The 15,272-nt window shown below is 34.7% G+C and overlaps 1 protein-coding gene across 8 annotated transcripts in view; it reads right to left on the reverse strand.

Annotated features, from left to right (window-relative positions):
- MTMR2 (myotubularin related protein 2) overlaps positions 1-15,272 on the reverse strand; it is a 107,862-nt gene that overhangs the window by 15,827 nt on the left and 76,763 nt on the right. For all 8 annotated transcript variants that reach the window (XM_081239733.1, XM_081239740.1, XM_081239738.1 and 5 more), the window contains 2 exons: positions 11,508-11,657; positions 10,560-10,748 (listed from right to left, as the gene is read on the reverse strand). In XM_081239733.1, coding sequence (XP_081095859.1) covers positions 10,560-10,748; positions 11,508-11,657 — 339 coding nt within the window. The remainder of the gene's footprint in view (positions 1-10,559; positions 10,749-11,507; positions 11,658-15,272) is intronic.

A 15,272-nucleotide genomic window follows, 5' to 3' on the forward strand; every position in this document is an offset into this window, starting at 1 on the left:
CACGGGAAAATGTGGCTGGCTCAAGGCAACTTAACACAACCATGCTCTATCACATGTTCTTCATAAAACAAGAATATACTCTCACCCTGACTTCCTTTTGTTGCTGTTATTAAAATATATGTGATAACATAAATGAAGGTAAAATTTCCCTATCCATATTTCAAGTCCTACTCAAACATAATTTCACAGAGAAGACTGAAGTCACCAGACTAGCAAGCTCCATGTGCAGGGACATCTGTCTAGTTTACCCCTGGCCCATGTTTCTTCACCTTCCTTCCTCTTCACCTCATTTTAATCTTAATATTTGCAAAGTGCTTTGCAATCATAGTGACTGGCTTCTATTATAACCACACAACTACTATTAAACAAAAAGACCAAACAAGTATAAAAGCACAGAGTACTATAGTATAATACTATCACTATTTTCAAAGATGTAAATCTACTAGTACAGAACAGAATGAGAAATATTTGGTGTTCACAATAAGCTATGGCTGGAGAACTAAATTTTTCTGGATTGAATCTTTCTCTATTTTAAGAATAAAATATTCTCCTACCTTATGTATAAAATATGCATCCTGTCTTATGTATAAAATCATGCTTCTTAGAGCACTAATGGAAAAAAAATTAGGAAGATACAGGAACAGCCACTGTAGTTATACAAAATTAAGAGATTACACCTTTGAAAACAACAAAACTCACCTCTTATCCAACAACAAATTACCAAAGGAAGTTCAAGTTTCCTTTCTGACACTGATAGTCTGGGAAATAGTTTGGAGTTAAGAATGGTACAGGTATAAAATTAACAGTGTTTCATTAGATACCTGTTAACATGGATTACTTCTGGAGAGTGGGATAGGACAGGCAAGGGGTAAAGGGACGTTCAAATTTGTTGCAACAAATCCTAGAAACATGGCAGTAGTAGCAACTACACAGAACCTGTCACAAAAACACACAGAATGAAAATGCTCTGGAATCAGATAGTTATACAACTTTATGAATGTAATAAAAACACTGAAATACAATACTTTAAAAGAGTGCATTTTATGGCATGTGAATTATATTTCAATAAAACTGATATTTTTAAAAATAGAGCAACTAGATAGTAAAACCAAAAACATCATTCAAGACAGAACTGGAGGACAAAGCCTTCCATCAAACCCCAAACCACCAACAATCACAAGATCTAGATGCTATCAGCGAATGTGTGAAGGAACAAATGGATATAAGATGGACTGGAGAACAAGAGATTCACAAGAGAGTCTTATAATGTATAGTGTTTGTTCTGCTTCCTTGTTTTAGCTTTCTTCCTCCAAAACTACAGGAAAGAACAACAGATCAATCTAAGAAGTACCACTGAAACCAGGAAGGGTTCTGTCCAGTCTAACAGCCGAGTTATTAGAGAAACTCAGAAATGAAATGAGACTTGGGAACAAATTAGAAATAAAAGAAAAAAAATCAAAAATAAAGACTAAATTAGAAGAAACTCTAGAGCAACTAAATACAATGGATATTAAATTAAAAGAAACAGACAGTGAAAAGCAAAATATAAAACCAAAACAGAAATAGAAAGCATAAAAAGGATTCAAGAGAAAGTGGCAAATGATGAAGACAGGCAAAGAAGAGCCAGCGCAGGAATAACAGGAGTCCAGAACAAGCAAGCCATACATGGAAACAAAACAAATACTAAGAACTATGATTAAAGAAAAAATTCATGAAATTTTTAAATTGGAAATTACCAATTAAAATAGCATACATGCACACTTGATAATATAGACCCAGAACACAAAACATGAAGACATATTCTGGCAAAATAACTGGACTTCAAAGAAAAAGAAAAAACAAAATCTTTCACAAATCCAAGTAAAAAGAGTGACTTAGAAGGAAAGGAAATTTAGTTTATCATCAGACTTTGAAACTTTATGCCAAAAAAAAGCAACATATTTAAGACATTCAATAAAATCAAATGTAAGCCAAGAATTTTATGCCCAGCAAAACTAACTCGAATATAAAGGACATAAAGCTGCTATCAGCATACAAATACTCAGAATATAGTTCTTATGAGCGTTGCTGAAATATTTACAAGAGAACAACTCCAGACAAAAGAAAAAGACCAGAAAGACATCCATATAAGAATTGGTTATCAGCACAAAATATTTAGCTACTTGTAGAAGTCAGAGGTAAAAGGCAAAAAGTATGTGTACAAAAGGGACTATGTAAAGACTACACATGCTCTGATGACGTAAATATAATACAATTCATTTTAAAATGGGAGCAAATGGAAAAAAATTTAACTTTTCAGTAAATGTACTGGTGATGATACTATTAATACTGTTATTCTCAGACCATGGTAGGATAAAGCAAATGAATAATTATGTAGCATACTAATGTTATTATCCCCTCTGTCTCTGAGAATCGGGATTTCTGGTGTGGAAGGAAGGAGATACACATGTAATTTAGAGGAAGTTATGCAAAAACTCTAGCACTGAATTTAAATTGAAAGCACCAGTATGAACTCATGAGGTATAATACTTTATCTTTAAAAACGTATAAATGTTTCCTAGCTCTATCCCCTGAAAAGACTTAGAAATTAGACCAACCCAGTAGCAAATAATTATCCTTAGCACCCAGATTATGGTTAGAAATACCATTTCCTACTAACAGAAAGAAGAACATCTTAGAGAAATGGCTATTGTAAGCCTGCGGCAGGAAACATACAAGATTTCCTGATGAGTCTGGTATACCTTGTCATACCAGATAGCAAAGATTACTACGGTTATGTCAAAAGAACTCAGGAGATAACTTGAAAAGTGTCCCTCAGACCAAAGGTGGGAATTTTTTTTTTCAAAAATACCATCTGCAATGAATTAGAAATTGTTGACTACATATAAATACATGCATTCGTAAAGACACTTAAAAAAATCAGTCACCCTCATGGGATGGTAGGGAGTAAATTCATTATTGGGAAAACTGATAAATAAGGAAAAAGAATCAAGCATTTATCCTGGCTTTCTTATATGAACTGAACTGCTGGTTAACCAAAATTTAGATAAGAGAAAGTGTTTCTTTACAGAAAGAGTTCAACTAAGCTGAAAAGGAAATCATGAAATTAGAATATCACCATTTTGCAACCCCAGTGAATTAACACATCTTGGTACTGAGTATGAACAGCTGCTGATATCCCACAAAGAAGAATCAGCCACAAATTATGTGCCTCCTGATATATCCCCTATAGCCTTGCCAAAGGAGTTGAACCTCAATCTGAATAAAGCTCTGAATTCATGTGAAGGAAATTCAGAGAACAGAAGAAGGTTGAACCATACCATAATATAATCGGCAAAATCTGGGCTGTGGAAAACCCTACAATAAAATATATTGGAGTGAAGGAGGGAGGGAAGGAGAAAGGAAGGGCAAGGGGAAGACTATAGATGAAGAGACTTAAAAGACATATCAAATACAATACTTGAAAAGGCAAGGCTAAGAGTCTAGAGATGTATACACTTCAGTAATAAAAGTATAAGGTAATGTAAGAAGACTACTATAAAAGTTAGGATAGTGGTTACTTTTAGCAGGGGTAGAAGGTAAATTTAATTGCGGTAGGGCACACATGGAAGACTCAGTGGCTAGTACAGTTTTAATTCTTGATACGGCTCATGGTGCAAAAGCAGCTGTCATATTCACACTGACAAAGCTATAAAAAATGTTCTTACTACGAAGGTAAAAAAATACTTGTTGCAACAAGGATGTATACTTTTGCAAATTTTAAAAGGGAGACGGTGGGGAGATTGGGTGAAGGTAGTAAAAAAGGGCAAACTTCTAGTTAAAAGATAAGTAAGTAGTGGTGATGTAATGTACAACATGATAACTACAGTCAACAATACTATATTGCATATTTGAAAGTTGCTAAGAGAGTAGACTTTGAAAATTCACAACGAAAAAAATGTAACTGCGTGAGGTGATGGATGTTAACTAAACTTAGGGGGGTGATCATTTCACAAAATATGCATATATCAAATCATTATGTTGTACACCTTAAACTTACACACTTTTCTATGCCAATTATATCTCAATAAAACGGCAGGAAAAAATATATCAAACTGGTAAACTAACCTTCCTGAAGAATGCTGGCAATATGTAACAAAACTTTTTAAAATATACATACTTTCAACTACCATATAGTAATGGTATATCTACAAAACTATTTTATGGAAATAAAGATGCCAACAAAAGATACTTATTTTAGCTATATTTTAAATACTAAATACTTAACCACCTAATATTAGAAGAATGATTAAGTGCACGATGATATAGCTGTATGATGAGTACTATTAAAGTTATTTCAAGAATATTTCATGAAAAGAAATAATTCATATAGAGAGGAAAAACAATGAAAAATAACAATACATAAATGCACAGAACAGTGGGAGAAAATATATCAAAGATTAGTGATTATAAGTGATTTCTATTTCTTTGCTTTCTCTATGCCTTCCTACATTTTTGTTGTCTATTACATATGAGAAAAATGTCTCAACAGATAAAATATATCAGAGTCTTTTTAAAAAAGAGAGATTTCTGTAGTGGAAATACGCATGGGAATGACTTAAAAAATAAGACGACACCAAGACACATATTAATCAAACTATCAAAAACTACAGACAAAGAAAAAATATTAAAAGCAGCAAGGGAAAAACAACAAATAACATGCAAGGGAATCCCCATAAGGTTAACGGCTGATCTTTTGCAGAAACTCTGCAAGCCAAAAGGAAGTGGCAGGACATATTTAAAGTGATGAAAGGGAAAAACCTACAACCAAGATTCTCTAACCAGCAAGAATCTCATTCAGATTCGATGGAGAAATTAAAACCTTTACAGACAAGCAAAACCTAACAGAATTGAGCACCATCAAACCAGCTTTACAACAAATGCTAAAGGAACTTCTCTATGCAGGAAACACAAGAGAAGGAAAAGACCTACAATAAGAAACCCAAAACAATTAAGAAAATTGTAATAGGAATATACATATCAATAATTACCTTAAAAGTAAATGGATTAAATAGACTGAAAGTGAGGGGATGGAAAAAGATATTCCATGCAAATGGAAATCAAAAGAAAGCTGGAGTAGAAATTCTCATACCAGAAAAAATAGACTTTAAAATAAAGACTATTACAAGAGACAAAGAAGGACACTCCATAATGATCAAGGGATCAGACCAAGAAGAAGATATAACAATTGTAAATATTTATGCATCCAACACAGGAGCACCTCAATATGTAAGGCAAATGCTAACAGCCATAAAAGGGGAACTCGACAGTAACACAATCATAGCAGGGGACTTTAACACCTCACTTTCACCAGTGGACAGATCATCCAAAATGAAAATGAATAAGGAAACACAAGCTTTAAATGATACATTAAACAAGATGGACTTAATTGATATTTCTAGGACATTCCATTCAAACACAACAGAATACACTTTCATCTCAAGTGCTCATAGAACATTCTCCAGGATAGATCATATCTTGGGTCACAAGTCAAGCCTTGGTAAATTTAAGAAAATTGAAATTGTATCAGGTATCTTTTCTGACCACAACGCTATGAGACTAGATATCAATTACAGGAAAAAATCTGTAAAAAATACAAACACATGGAGGCTAAACGATACGATACTAAATAACCAAGAGATCACTGAAGAAATCAAAGAGGAAATCAAAAAATACCTAGAAACAAAGACAAAGAAAACACGACGACCCATAACCTTTGGGATGCAGCAAAAGCAGTTCCAAGAGGGAAGTTTATCGCAATACAATCCTACCTCAAGTAACAAGAAAAATCTCAAATAAACAACCTAACCTTACACCTAAAGCAATTAGAGAAAGAAGAACAAAAAACCCCCAAAGATAGCAGAAGGAAAGAAATCATAAAGATCAGATCAGAAATAAATGAAAAAGAAATGAAGGAAATGATAGCAAAGATCACTAAAACTAAAAGCTGTTTCTTTGAGAAGATAAAATTAATAAACCATTAGTTAGACTCATCAAGAAAAACAGGGAGAAGACTCAAGTCAACAGCATTAGAAATGAAAAAGGAGAAGTAATAACTAACACTGCAGAAATACAAAAGATCATGAGAGATTACTACAAGCAACTATATGCCAATAAAATGGACAACCTGGAAGAAACGGACACATTCTTAGAAAAGCACAACCTTCCGAGACTGAACCAGGAAGAAACAGAAAATATAAACAGACCAATCACAAGCACTGAAATTGAAACTGTGATTAAAAATCTTCCAACAAACAAAAGACCAGGACCAGATGGCTTCACAGGCGAATTCTATCAAACATTTAAAGAAGAGCTAACACCTATCCTTCTCAAACTCTTTCAAAATATAGCAGAGGGAGGAACACTCGCAAACTCATTCTACAAGGCCACCAGCACCCTGATACCAAAACCAGACAAAGAGGTCACAAAGAAAGAAAACTACTGGCCAATATCACTGATAAACACAGACGCAAAAATCCTCAAAAAACTACTAGCAAACAGAATCCAACAGCACATTAAAAGGATCATACACCATAATCAAGTGGAGTTTATCCCAGAGATGCAAGGATTTTTCAATACACGCAAATCAATCAATGTGATACACCATATTAACAAACTGACGGAGAAAAACAATATGATCATCTCAGTAGATGCAGAAAAAGCTTTAGACAAAATTCAACACCCATTTACAATAAAAACCATACAGAAAGTAGGCATAGTGGGAACTTACCTCAACATAATAAAAGCCATATATGACAAACCCACAGCCAACATTGTTCTCAATGGTGAAAAACTGAAACCATTTCCTCTAAGATCAGGAACAAAACAAGGTTGTCCGCTCTCACCATTATTATTCAACATACTTTTGGAAGTTTTAGCCACAGCAATCAGAGAAGAAAAAGAAATAAAAGGAATCCACATTGGAAAAGAAGAAGTAAAGCTGTCACTGCTTTCAGATGACATGAGAATACATAGAGAATCCTAAAGATGCTACCAGAAAACTACTAGAGCTAATCAATGAATTTGGTAAAGCAGCAGGATACAAAATTAATGCACAGAAATCTCTTGCATTCCTATACACTAATGATAAAAAATCTGTATGAGAAATTAAGGCAACACTCCCATTTACCACTGCAACAAAAAGAATAAAATACCTAGGAATAAACCTACCTAAGGAGACAAAAGACCTGTATGCAGAAAACTATAAGACACTAAGTAAAGAAATTAAAGGTGATACAAGCAGATGGAGAGATATACCATGTTCTTGCACTGGAAGAATCAACATTGTGAAAATGACTCTACTACCCAAAGCAATCTACAGATTCAGTGCAATCCCTATGAAACTACCAATGGCATTCTTCACAGAACTAGAACAAAAAATTTCACAGTTTGTATGGAAATACAAAAGACCCAGAATAGCCAAAGCAATCTTCAGAAAGAAAAACGGAGCTGGAGGAATCAGGCTCCCGGACTTCAGACTATACTACAAAGCTACAGTAATCAAGACAGTATGGTACTGTCACAAAAACAGAAATACAGATCAATGGAATAGGAGAGAAAGTCCAGAGATAAACCCACACACATATGGTGACCATACTTTTGATAAAGGAGGCAAGAATATACGATGGAGAAAAGACAGCCTCTTCAATAAGTGGTGATGGGAAAACTGGAAATCTACATGTAAAAGAATGAAATTAGAACACTCCCTAACACCATACACAAAAGTAAACTCAAAATGTATTAAAGAACTAAATGTAAGGCCAGACAATATCAAACTCTTAGAGGAAAACACAGACAGAAAACTCTTTGACATAAATCACAGCAAGATCCTTTTTGAACCACCTCCTAGAGAAATGGAAATAAAAACAAAAATAAACAAATGGGACCTAATGAAACTTAAAAGCTTTTTGCACAGAAAAGGAAACCATAAATAAGATGAAAAGTCAACCCTCAAAATGGGAGAAAATACTTGCAAATGAAGCAACTGACAAAGGATTAATCTCCAAAATTTACAAGCAGCTCATGCAGCTCAATATCAAAAAAACAAACAACCCAATCCAAAAGTGAGCAGAAGACCTAAATAGACATTTCTCCAAAGAAGATATACAGATTGCCAACAAACACATGAAAGGATGCTCAACATCACTAATCATTTTAGAGAAATGCAAATCAAAACTACGATGAGGTATCACCTCACACCAGTCAGAATGGCCATCATCAAAAAATGTACAAACAATAAATGCTGGAGAGGATGTGGAGAAAAGGGAACCCTCTTGCACTGGTGGTGGGAATGTAAATTGATACAGCCAGTATGGAGAAAGTATGGAGGTTCCTTATAAAGCTAAAAATAGAACTACCATACCACCCAGCAATCCCACTACTGGGCATATATGCTGAGAAAACCGTAATTCAAAAAGAGTCATGTACCACAATGTTCACTGCAGCTCTATTTACAATAGACAGGACATGGAAGCAACCTAGGTGTCCATCAATCAACAGATGAATGGATAAAGAAGATGTGGCACATATATACAATGGAATATTACTCAGCCATAAAAATAAATGAAATTGAACTATTTGTAGTGAGGTGGATGGACCTAGAGTCTGTCATACAGAGTGAAGTAAGTCAGAAAGAGAAAAACAAATACCATATGCTAACACATATATATGGAATCTTAAAAAAAAAAAAAAAAAAGGTTCTGAAGAACCTAGGGGCAGGACAGGAATAAAGACACAGACCTACTAGAGAATGGACTTGAGGACATGGGGAGGGGGAAGGGTAAGCTGGGATGAAGTGAAAGAGTGGCTTGTACATATATACACTACCAAACGTAAAATAGATAGCTAGTGGGAAGCAGCCACATAGCACAGGGAGATCAGCTCAGTGCTTTGTGACCACCTAGAGGGGTGGGATAGGGAGGGTGGGAGGGAGGGAGATGCAAGAGAGAGGAGATATGGGGATATATGTATATGTATAGCTAATTCACTATGTTATAAAGCAGAAGCTAACACACCATTATAAAGCAATTATACTCCAATAAAGATGTTAAAAAAAAAAAGAAGAGGAATGTAACATTTTGCTCTACCCCCTTTTCTGCCTTATACGCCTCTCTCCTTTTCTCATCCTAGATAACATCTTAAGTCTCATTCATGCTAATTCATGGTATAAGGTTTACGGAATGGAACAAGTAATTACTGGAAAAATACATGCCAGTCTCTGGGGTACCAGCTTCATATACACATTGCCTCATTTCTCCTTTAAGGGGAAATACTTACAGTTTAACAGAGAATGTCTGAAATTCACAATGTTCCCAAAACACTAAATAGGACAGAAATAATTAGGTACATGATCCATAATTTAATTTAAGGATGGTCACCCCAGCACTGTTTATAATAGCAAAAAAAAAAAAACCAGAAATAACCTAAATATCCAAAAACAATTGGTGTAATTATCATGTTACAGATATTTATTGACATAGAAGGAAACAGCACCAATTAAAAAAAGGAAGTTGCAATTATCCCATTCTGTCTCAAACATATGTGTGCACGCATCTGCACATAGGCCTGGAAGTATAACCAAGATTTAATGGTGTTTCTCTCTTATTTCGTTATAGGATTTGGGGTGTTTTAGTTTTGGGGGTGCTTTTGGGGGTTTTTCTGCTTATATGTGAGGTAATTTTTTAAAGCTACATTGTATCTCTTCTCTTTCCTTCTCCTATGGTAGATTTTGTCAACTGGACTAGAATTTCTATTTCCACAATGCTAATATTTATTCTATAGCAGAAATCAGGACCACTGTTCTAGCTAACTGCAAGTTTTCAGTCTGAATAGCTTGTACAGGTGGAGAGCTGCCAGAAGAGGGCAGCACTGGTCACTGAGAACACTGCATGATTTCTACAACAGTGCTGTGCAGACTTCTTTTGTCAGTCACAAGCTCAGTTTATTGTCCAGTTTGCAGAAGGGAAAGAGAAACTAGTAATTGATGAATACCTATTTCTTACGTAAGTAAGCAGGATTATGCACTATTTTTTATCAGGTGAGTTTTGCCCCTAAAACAACCCTGTTAGTTATTATGATTCTCATTTCACAAATAAGCAAATTAAAGTTACTAAAAAGTTTAAATAACTGACTCCACATTATACTGGGATTGACATGTACACACTGCTATATTTAAAACAGATAACCAATAAGGACCTACTGTATAGCACAGGGAACTGTGATCAAAATTCTGTAATAACCTAAATGGGAAAAGAATTTGAAAAAGAATAGATACATTTATATGTATAAATGAGTCACTTTGCTGTATACCTGAAACTAATACAATATTGTTAATAAACTATACTCCAAATTTTTATAAAATAATTTAAAAAAAAAAAAAAGTTATACTATCAAGTAGAAGAGCCAGGATTAGAATCTACATTTTTATCATTGAAAAGCCTGAAGTCTTTCTAGTGCACTGTGGCTCCCACCAAACTCATGAAACTGTAACTATAATCTTAATTACTGGAAGACGATCTCACCTTATTGGCAACAGCATTAACACTTGGCCGGGCGTCAAATATAAACATTTTATGAGATTGGGCATTGGAGTCCATAATGGCTTGAAGGTATTTTTCATCTTCTTTGCTTCGCTTCCCACTTACCCCTACCATGGGCTGGCTACATCGAGTGATTGTAGCTTGACTTTCAGGATGAATCCATGATAAAACCTTAATGGGGGGAAAACAATGCCAACACACCCTTTACATGCTTCTCTGTTTATAATCCTTCTGAAAATCATTACTCTATAAAACTCTGCTTTCTAATTGGATTCAAAGCCTAGCCATAAAAGGATATACGAGGCTGCTATGAAAAATCACCTTTCTTTCAAGCCAATTCTGGCATGTGGAAAACCTGATCTAATTCGTTAATCAGATATTGATTTATGAAAGTCACTGATTATTGGAAGTGTTGTCTCTAGAAAAAAACAGATTAAAAGGGGGCTAAGTAAACCCCACTTTTAAAGTCTGAGTACTATATCAGCAAAACTGTCCAACTATAAAGTCTTCAGAATCTGAATTTTTGTACCTAAAATTATTTGAGCTTTCTAGAACACAGTAATTCATCATAAATTTGTAAAGTTTTCTTCTTTCTAGGATTTAAAGGAAAAAAAGCATTTATCACCATGACCAAAGATGTATATAATAAGATAAAGAAATAGTGAATACAGAGCCAACTTCGTTTTTGAGTTAAGAACCATGCAATTCTGTGCAGCTCTCTAATATCTATCTCAAATTCTCCAGAAATGTCTTTAGTCTAAGTCTTTCCTCTGGTTTTAATCATACTAAATAACACATTCCCTAATATCCCCAGAGAAGACCTGCCACTGTAGCTATTTTTAATCCTGCAACCATTCTCCCATTTGCCATCCTCATCATTATGTGAAGTACAAAAGCAATGGGAAAGTTTCAGCACAGCTTCATACTTACTGGGATACGGCCCCGTGATCTGAAGGATGCCACTCTCTTTAATTCTTCATCAGGAATATTTGCCGGCACAACCAAGAGGGCAGGGTATGTATCACAAAGCTCATACCGTTCATTTATCTTTGATATTCTCCAGCTTTCATTTGGAATTCCCTACATGTGAAATAAAACATAAGACAAATTACTGCCTAACAAAAATATTTTAAAACATCAGAACAGAAGCCTCCTATTCAACTTCTCTTTTCTCCACTATCTATCACTTAAGTTGTTGGAATAGTTATTGTCTGCCTGTGGTGACCAGGCTTTTAAGATGAGATATTCTAACACAGGGATCTGTGTTTATTTTGGCATTCAATTTTATGTTAATAGATTTATTAAATCATTAAATACTGACTGAGTGTTGGGTCTGTCCTAAGCACATCAAATGAAAAGCAAGGAAACAGTAAGACTGAAAATGTTCTTGTCTTTAAAAAGAACACAGGCTCATACAGTTTGACTGGTGAGTGATTCTGCTGCCATTCATCTATACAAAGAAATTTCTGAGGGCAGGCACCAAGTGTCCCAGAATGCTACGTACATGTTTATCACTTACATACCTAAAGTGAATTTTACAGTATTAATAAAATGTTGCTGATGTAAAACATATTAAACATATTAAAAAAAAAAAACAAGGAAGTAATGGAAGGCAAAACCAAAAAAAGAGGCAAGAGAAACACTTAAAACAATTATTAAACTCATTTGGTCCTTAAATATTTGCCATATTTATAGCTAGTATACCACTTCACATATAGGATTACTTAATAAGACACTTTAAAATTTCCATCCTCCATTCCATAGAAAATAAAGCCATTACATTAAATGGCTGGAATTAAGAAAATACATATATTTTTAATTTTATTACTTCTGACAACTCATAATAAACCGAAAAAGACAAAACTGAAAGAAACCAAATTACAGAAAAAAAAAACTTTTATTGAGTACCTACTATGTGCAGGCACTATGCCAGCAGCCTTTCTCTCTATCCCTCCCTCCCTCCCTCCCCCACCCGCCCCCCAACATACACATACTACTGTATTCAGGTTTCATTACTGTCATTTTATAGATAAAGAAACTGTGGCACAAACTGTAACTTGACCAAAGGAAGCTGTAAAGAATTCCATGTACATTCTAAAACTACCCTTTTAATAAAAAAAGTACATTGTGCCTCAAGAAAAATTTTACTATCCTGGTTCACAAAATTGTTATAAAAATCTTAAATCAAAGGGCTGGAGGTACTCTCCTTTAAAAGGGTATTTCTAAAGCTGTTGCTGAACACCCAGGAGGATATTAAAATTAAGAAAGGAAAATTCCCTTCCAGTAATCATGTGATAAATATTATCAACAGAGTTTCCACCTATCCCTAGCCAAGGTCTGTCTCTTCATTAGTGCCTTAAATACTATTTACCCCATTTATTTAGCCTGGTCCCAACTTGCTTCCTATGATCTACATCTCTCCTTCCCTCCTGCTTTCCTCAACTTTCTAGATAATTGTTCAGATAAGATCCTTATTTCCAGAAATAAAAAAAAAGGTTTAAGAGATGTTTAAAATAAATGTTCATGCTATAATAAAAAATGTACAATGAAAAAAATGAATTCGTAAGTTTAGAGAGGTGGTACTCAACCAAGAAACTTGGATACCACCTCTAACTCTCGCTCACCCTCTACTTCCAACGAATGACTAATTTTTATGATTTTTTTCTTCCAAAAGTGCCTGAAACAAGTTTGCTCACTTCACTCAATCTTCACTGTCACTTCCTTAATTCAGGCCATTGCCACTTCTTTTCTGTCCCTCCGCAATCCGTTCTCCACATTGCCTCAAAATTCTTTTAAGATGCAAAAGCTATCACATCATTCTTCTGCCTAAAAACTATCAATGGCTACCTATTCCTTTTCACATAAAGTATAGAACCCTTTATGGGACTTGGCAAAGACCTTCACACTCCTGCTTTCCCCAGACTGATCTCTGGCCACTCTAAACTCTAGTCTAGCCTATACCAAACACCTTCAGTTTCCAGATGGCTTCATATTCTATCACCAGAGTACTTGCTCTATTATTCACAATATTCATCACTGTGTATTTTGATTGTCAGTTTACTTCTTTGAATCCTCCATTAAACATATGTTCTTTGGGAGTCAGGATTGTGTCTTTCTGTTTTAGCCACTAGTACACAGTAGGTGCTACATGAATTTGATGAATGAATGAATGAATATATGAATGAATAAAATCAATGAACCACAAGGAAGCTTCTACAAGAAGCAAAATTAGTTTCTGAAGTTTTCTTAGAAAATATGGAGTCAAAGCTGAAAGGGTCAGATCTCCTGAGATCCTAGTGTACCATCTTTAACCCAGGTAGGTAACTCCCATCTCTCTCTCACTGCCTTCCCATATCCTTGAAAGATCACTACCAGGGAGAACTGTTACCACTGAGATTGTGTCATATTCTTCAGAAAAATGGATGGGTGGGAGTAGAATCATTGACTTAAATTACCTTAATGGCTATTGTCCTCCTCATTCTTAGAGAAGCTGACACACCTATCTCCACTAAAGGAACTGCCTTCTAAGCAGAAAACTGGAGTTGGCTAGTCAGCATATACATTCTTTGTAGACAGTGCTAAAGATATAAGGACAGCTGTTGATCTCTGGCATACATCTTTCTATTCTCCATGCAAATCACTGCCCTTCAGTTGATGTATCCTTTTGTCAGAGTCAATTTACAACCAAATTAACTGGATTATAGCTTTCCCTAGTTACTTACATTCCAGTTCTGAGGAAAAATTCTGTTCTCCTTTACTGTACTTGAGTGCTCTCCATATTTGTTAAGCAAGGTATCTACCATATGATTACTTCTGCAGAAGACCATGCTCATTTTCTATATACTGATTTTTACTATTTTTAGCAACTTGATAATTTCTCTTGACCTTATCCACAAATTTCAGGGTCCTCTGTATAATCACTACATGTGTCAAGAGAAAATTAAAGAAATACTCTCTTATATAACAAATAAATTGTTACTAACAGTTTTGCCCATTTAAAAAATATATAATCTAATTTCTTTAGGCACTATAACGTATAGGTCTACAAATTTAATGTGGCTTTCCTTTTGTGTTTCAGCGGCAGCACACAAAAAGCCAACCAATCATGACTTCTGTTTTTAGAGCTTTACAATGTAATAAATGTAATAATAATCATTTGGATCGATTTCTATGGTTTATAATGTGCCTTTCTGTATATCACTAATCCTTCAAACAATCCTATAAGGCAGTTACTATCACCAAGTAAAAAATAAAGGCACTGTGACATGAGTGACTCATTCAACAGCACATATCTAAGTGTGACAGCTAAGCAAGTGCTAGAGCTAGGATTCAAAACTGAGTCTTCTAAATGATCTGGAATTAGATTGTGGTGACAGCTGCACAACCTTTAGTAGAAAATTTTATGGTATGTGAATTATATATCAATTTTAAAGAAAAAAAGAATAGAGAGGCTGTGTGTTTTGAGATGGTATAATCTCCAAAATATGTTAGATGAAAAAGAAGGGTACAGTGTGCACAGAATGCTATTATCTGCTTTAAAAAAATACTGTATACACATTATACAAGCTGTGTAGCATAAAATCTCTAAAAGGATATACAGGTAATGAGTAACATTATTTCCTAAAGGGAGAGGAACTGGGATGGCTGGGGAACAATGTTGCCGTAAGGGAAACCTTCCTTTCAGTATAACCTTTT

This window comes from Mesoplodon bidens, assembly GCF_964165515.1.
Source record: "Mesoplodon bidens genome assembly, chromosome: 7".
Lineage (NCBI taxonomy): Eukaryota > Metazoa > Chordata > Mammalia > Artiodactyla > Ziphiidae > Mesoplodon > Mesoplodon bidens.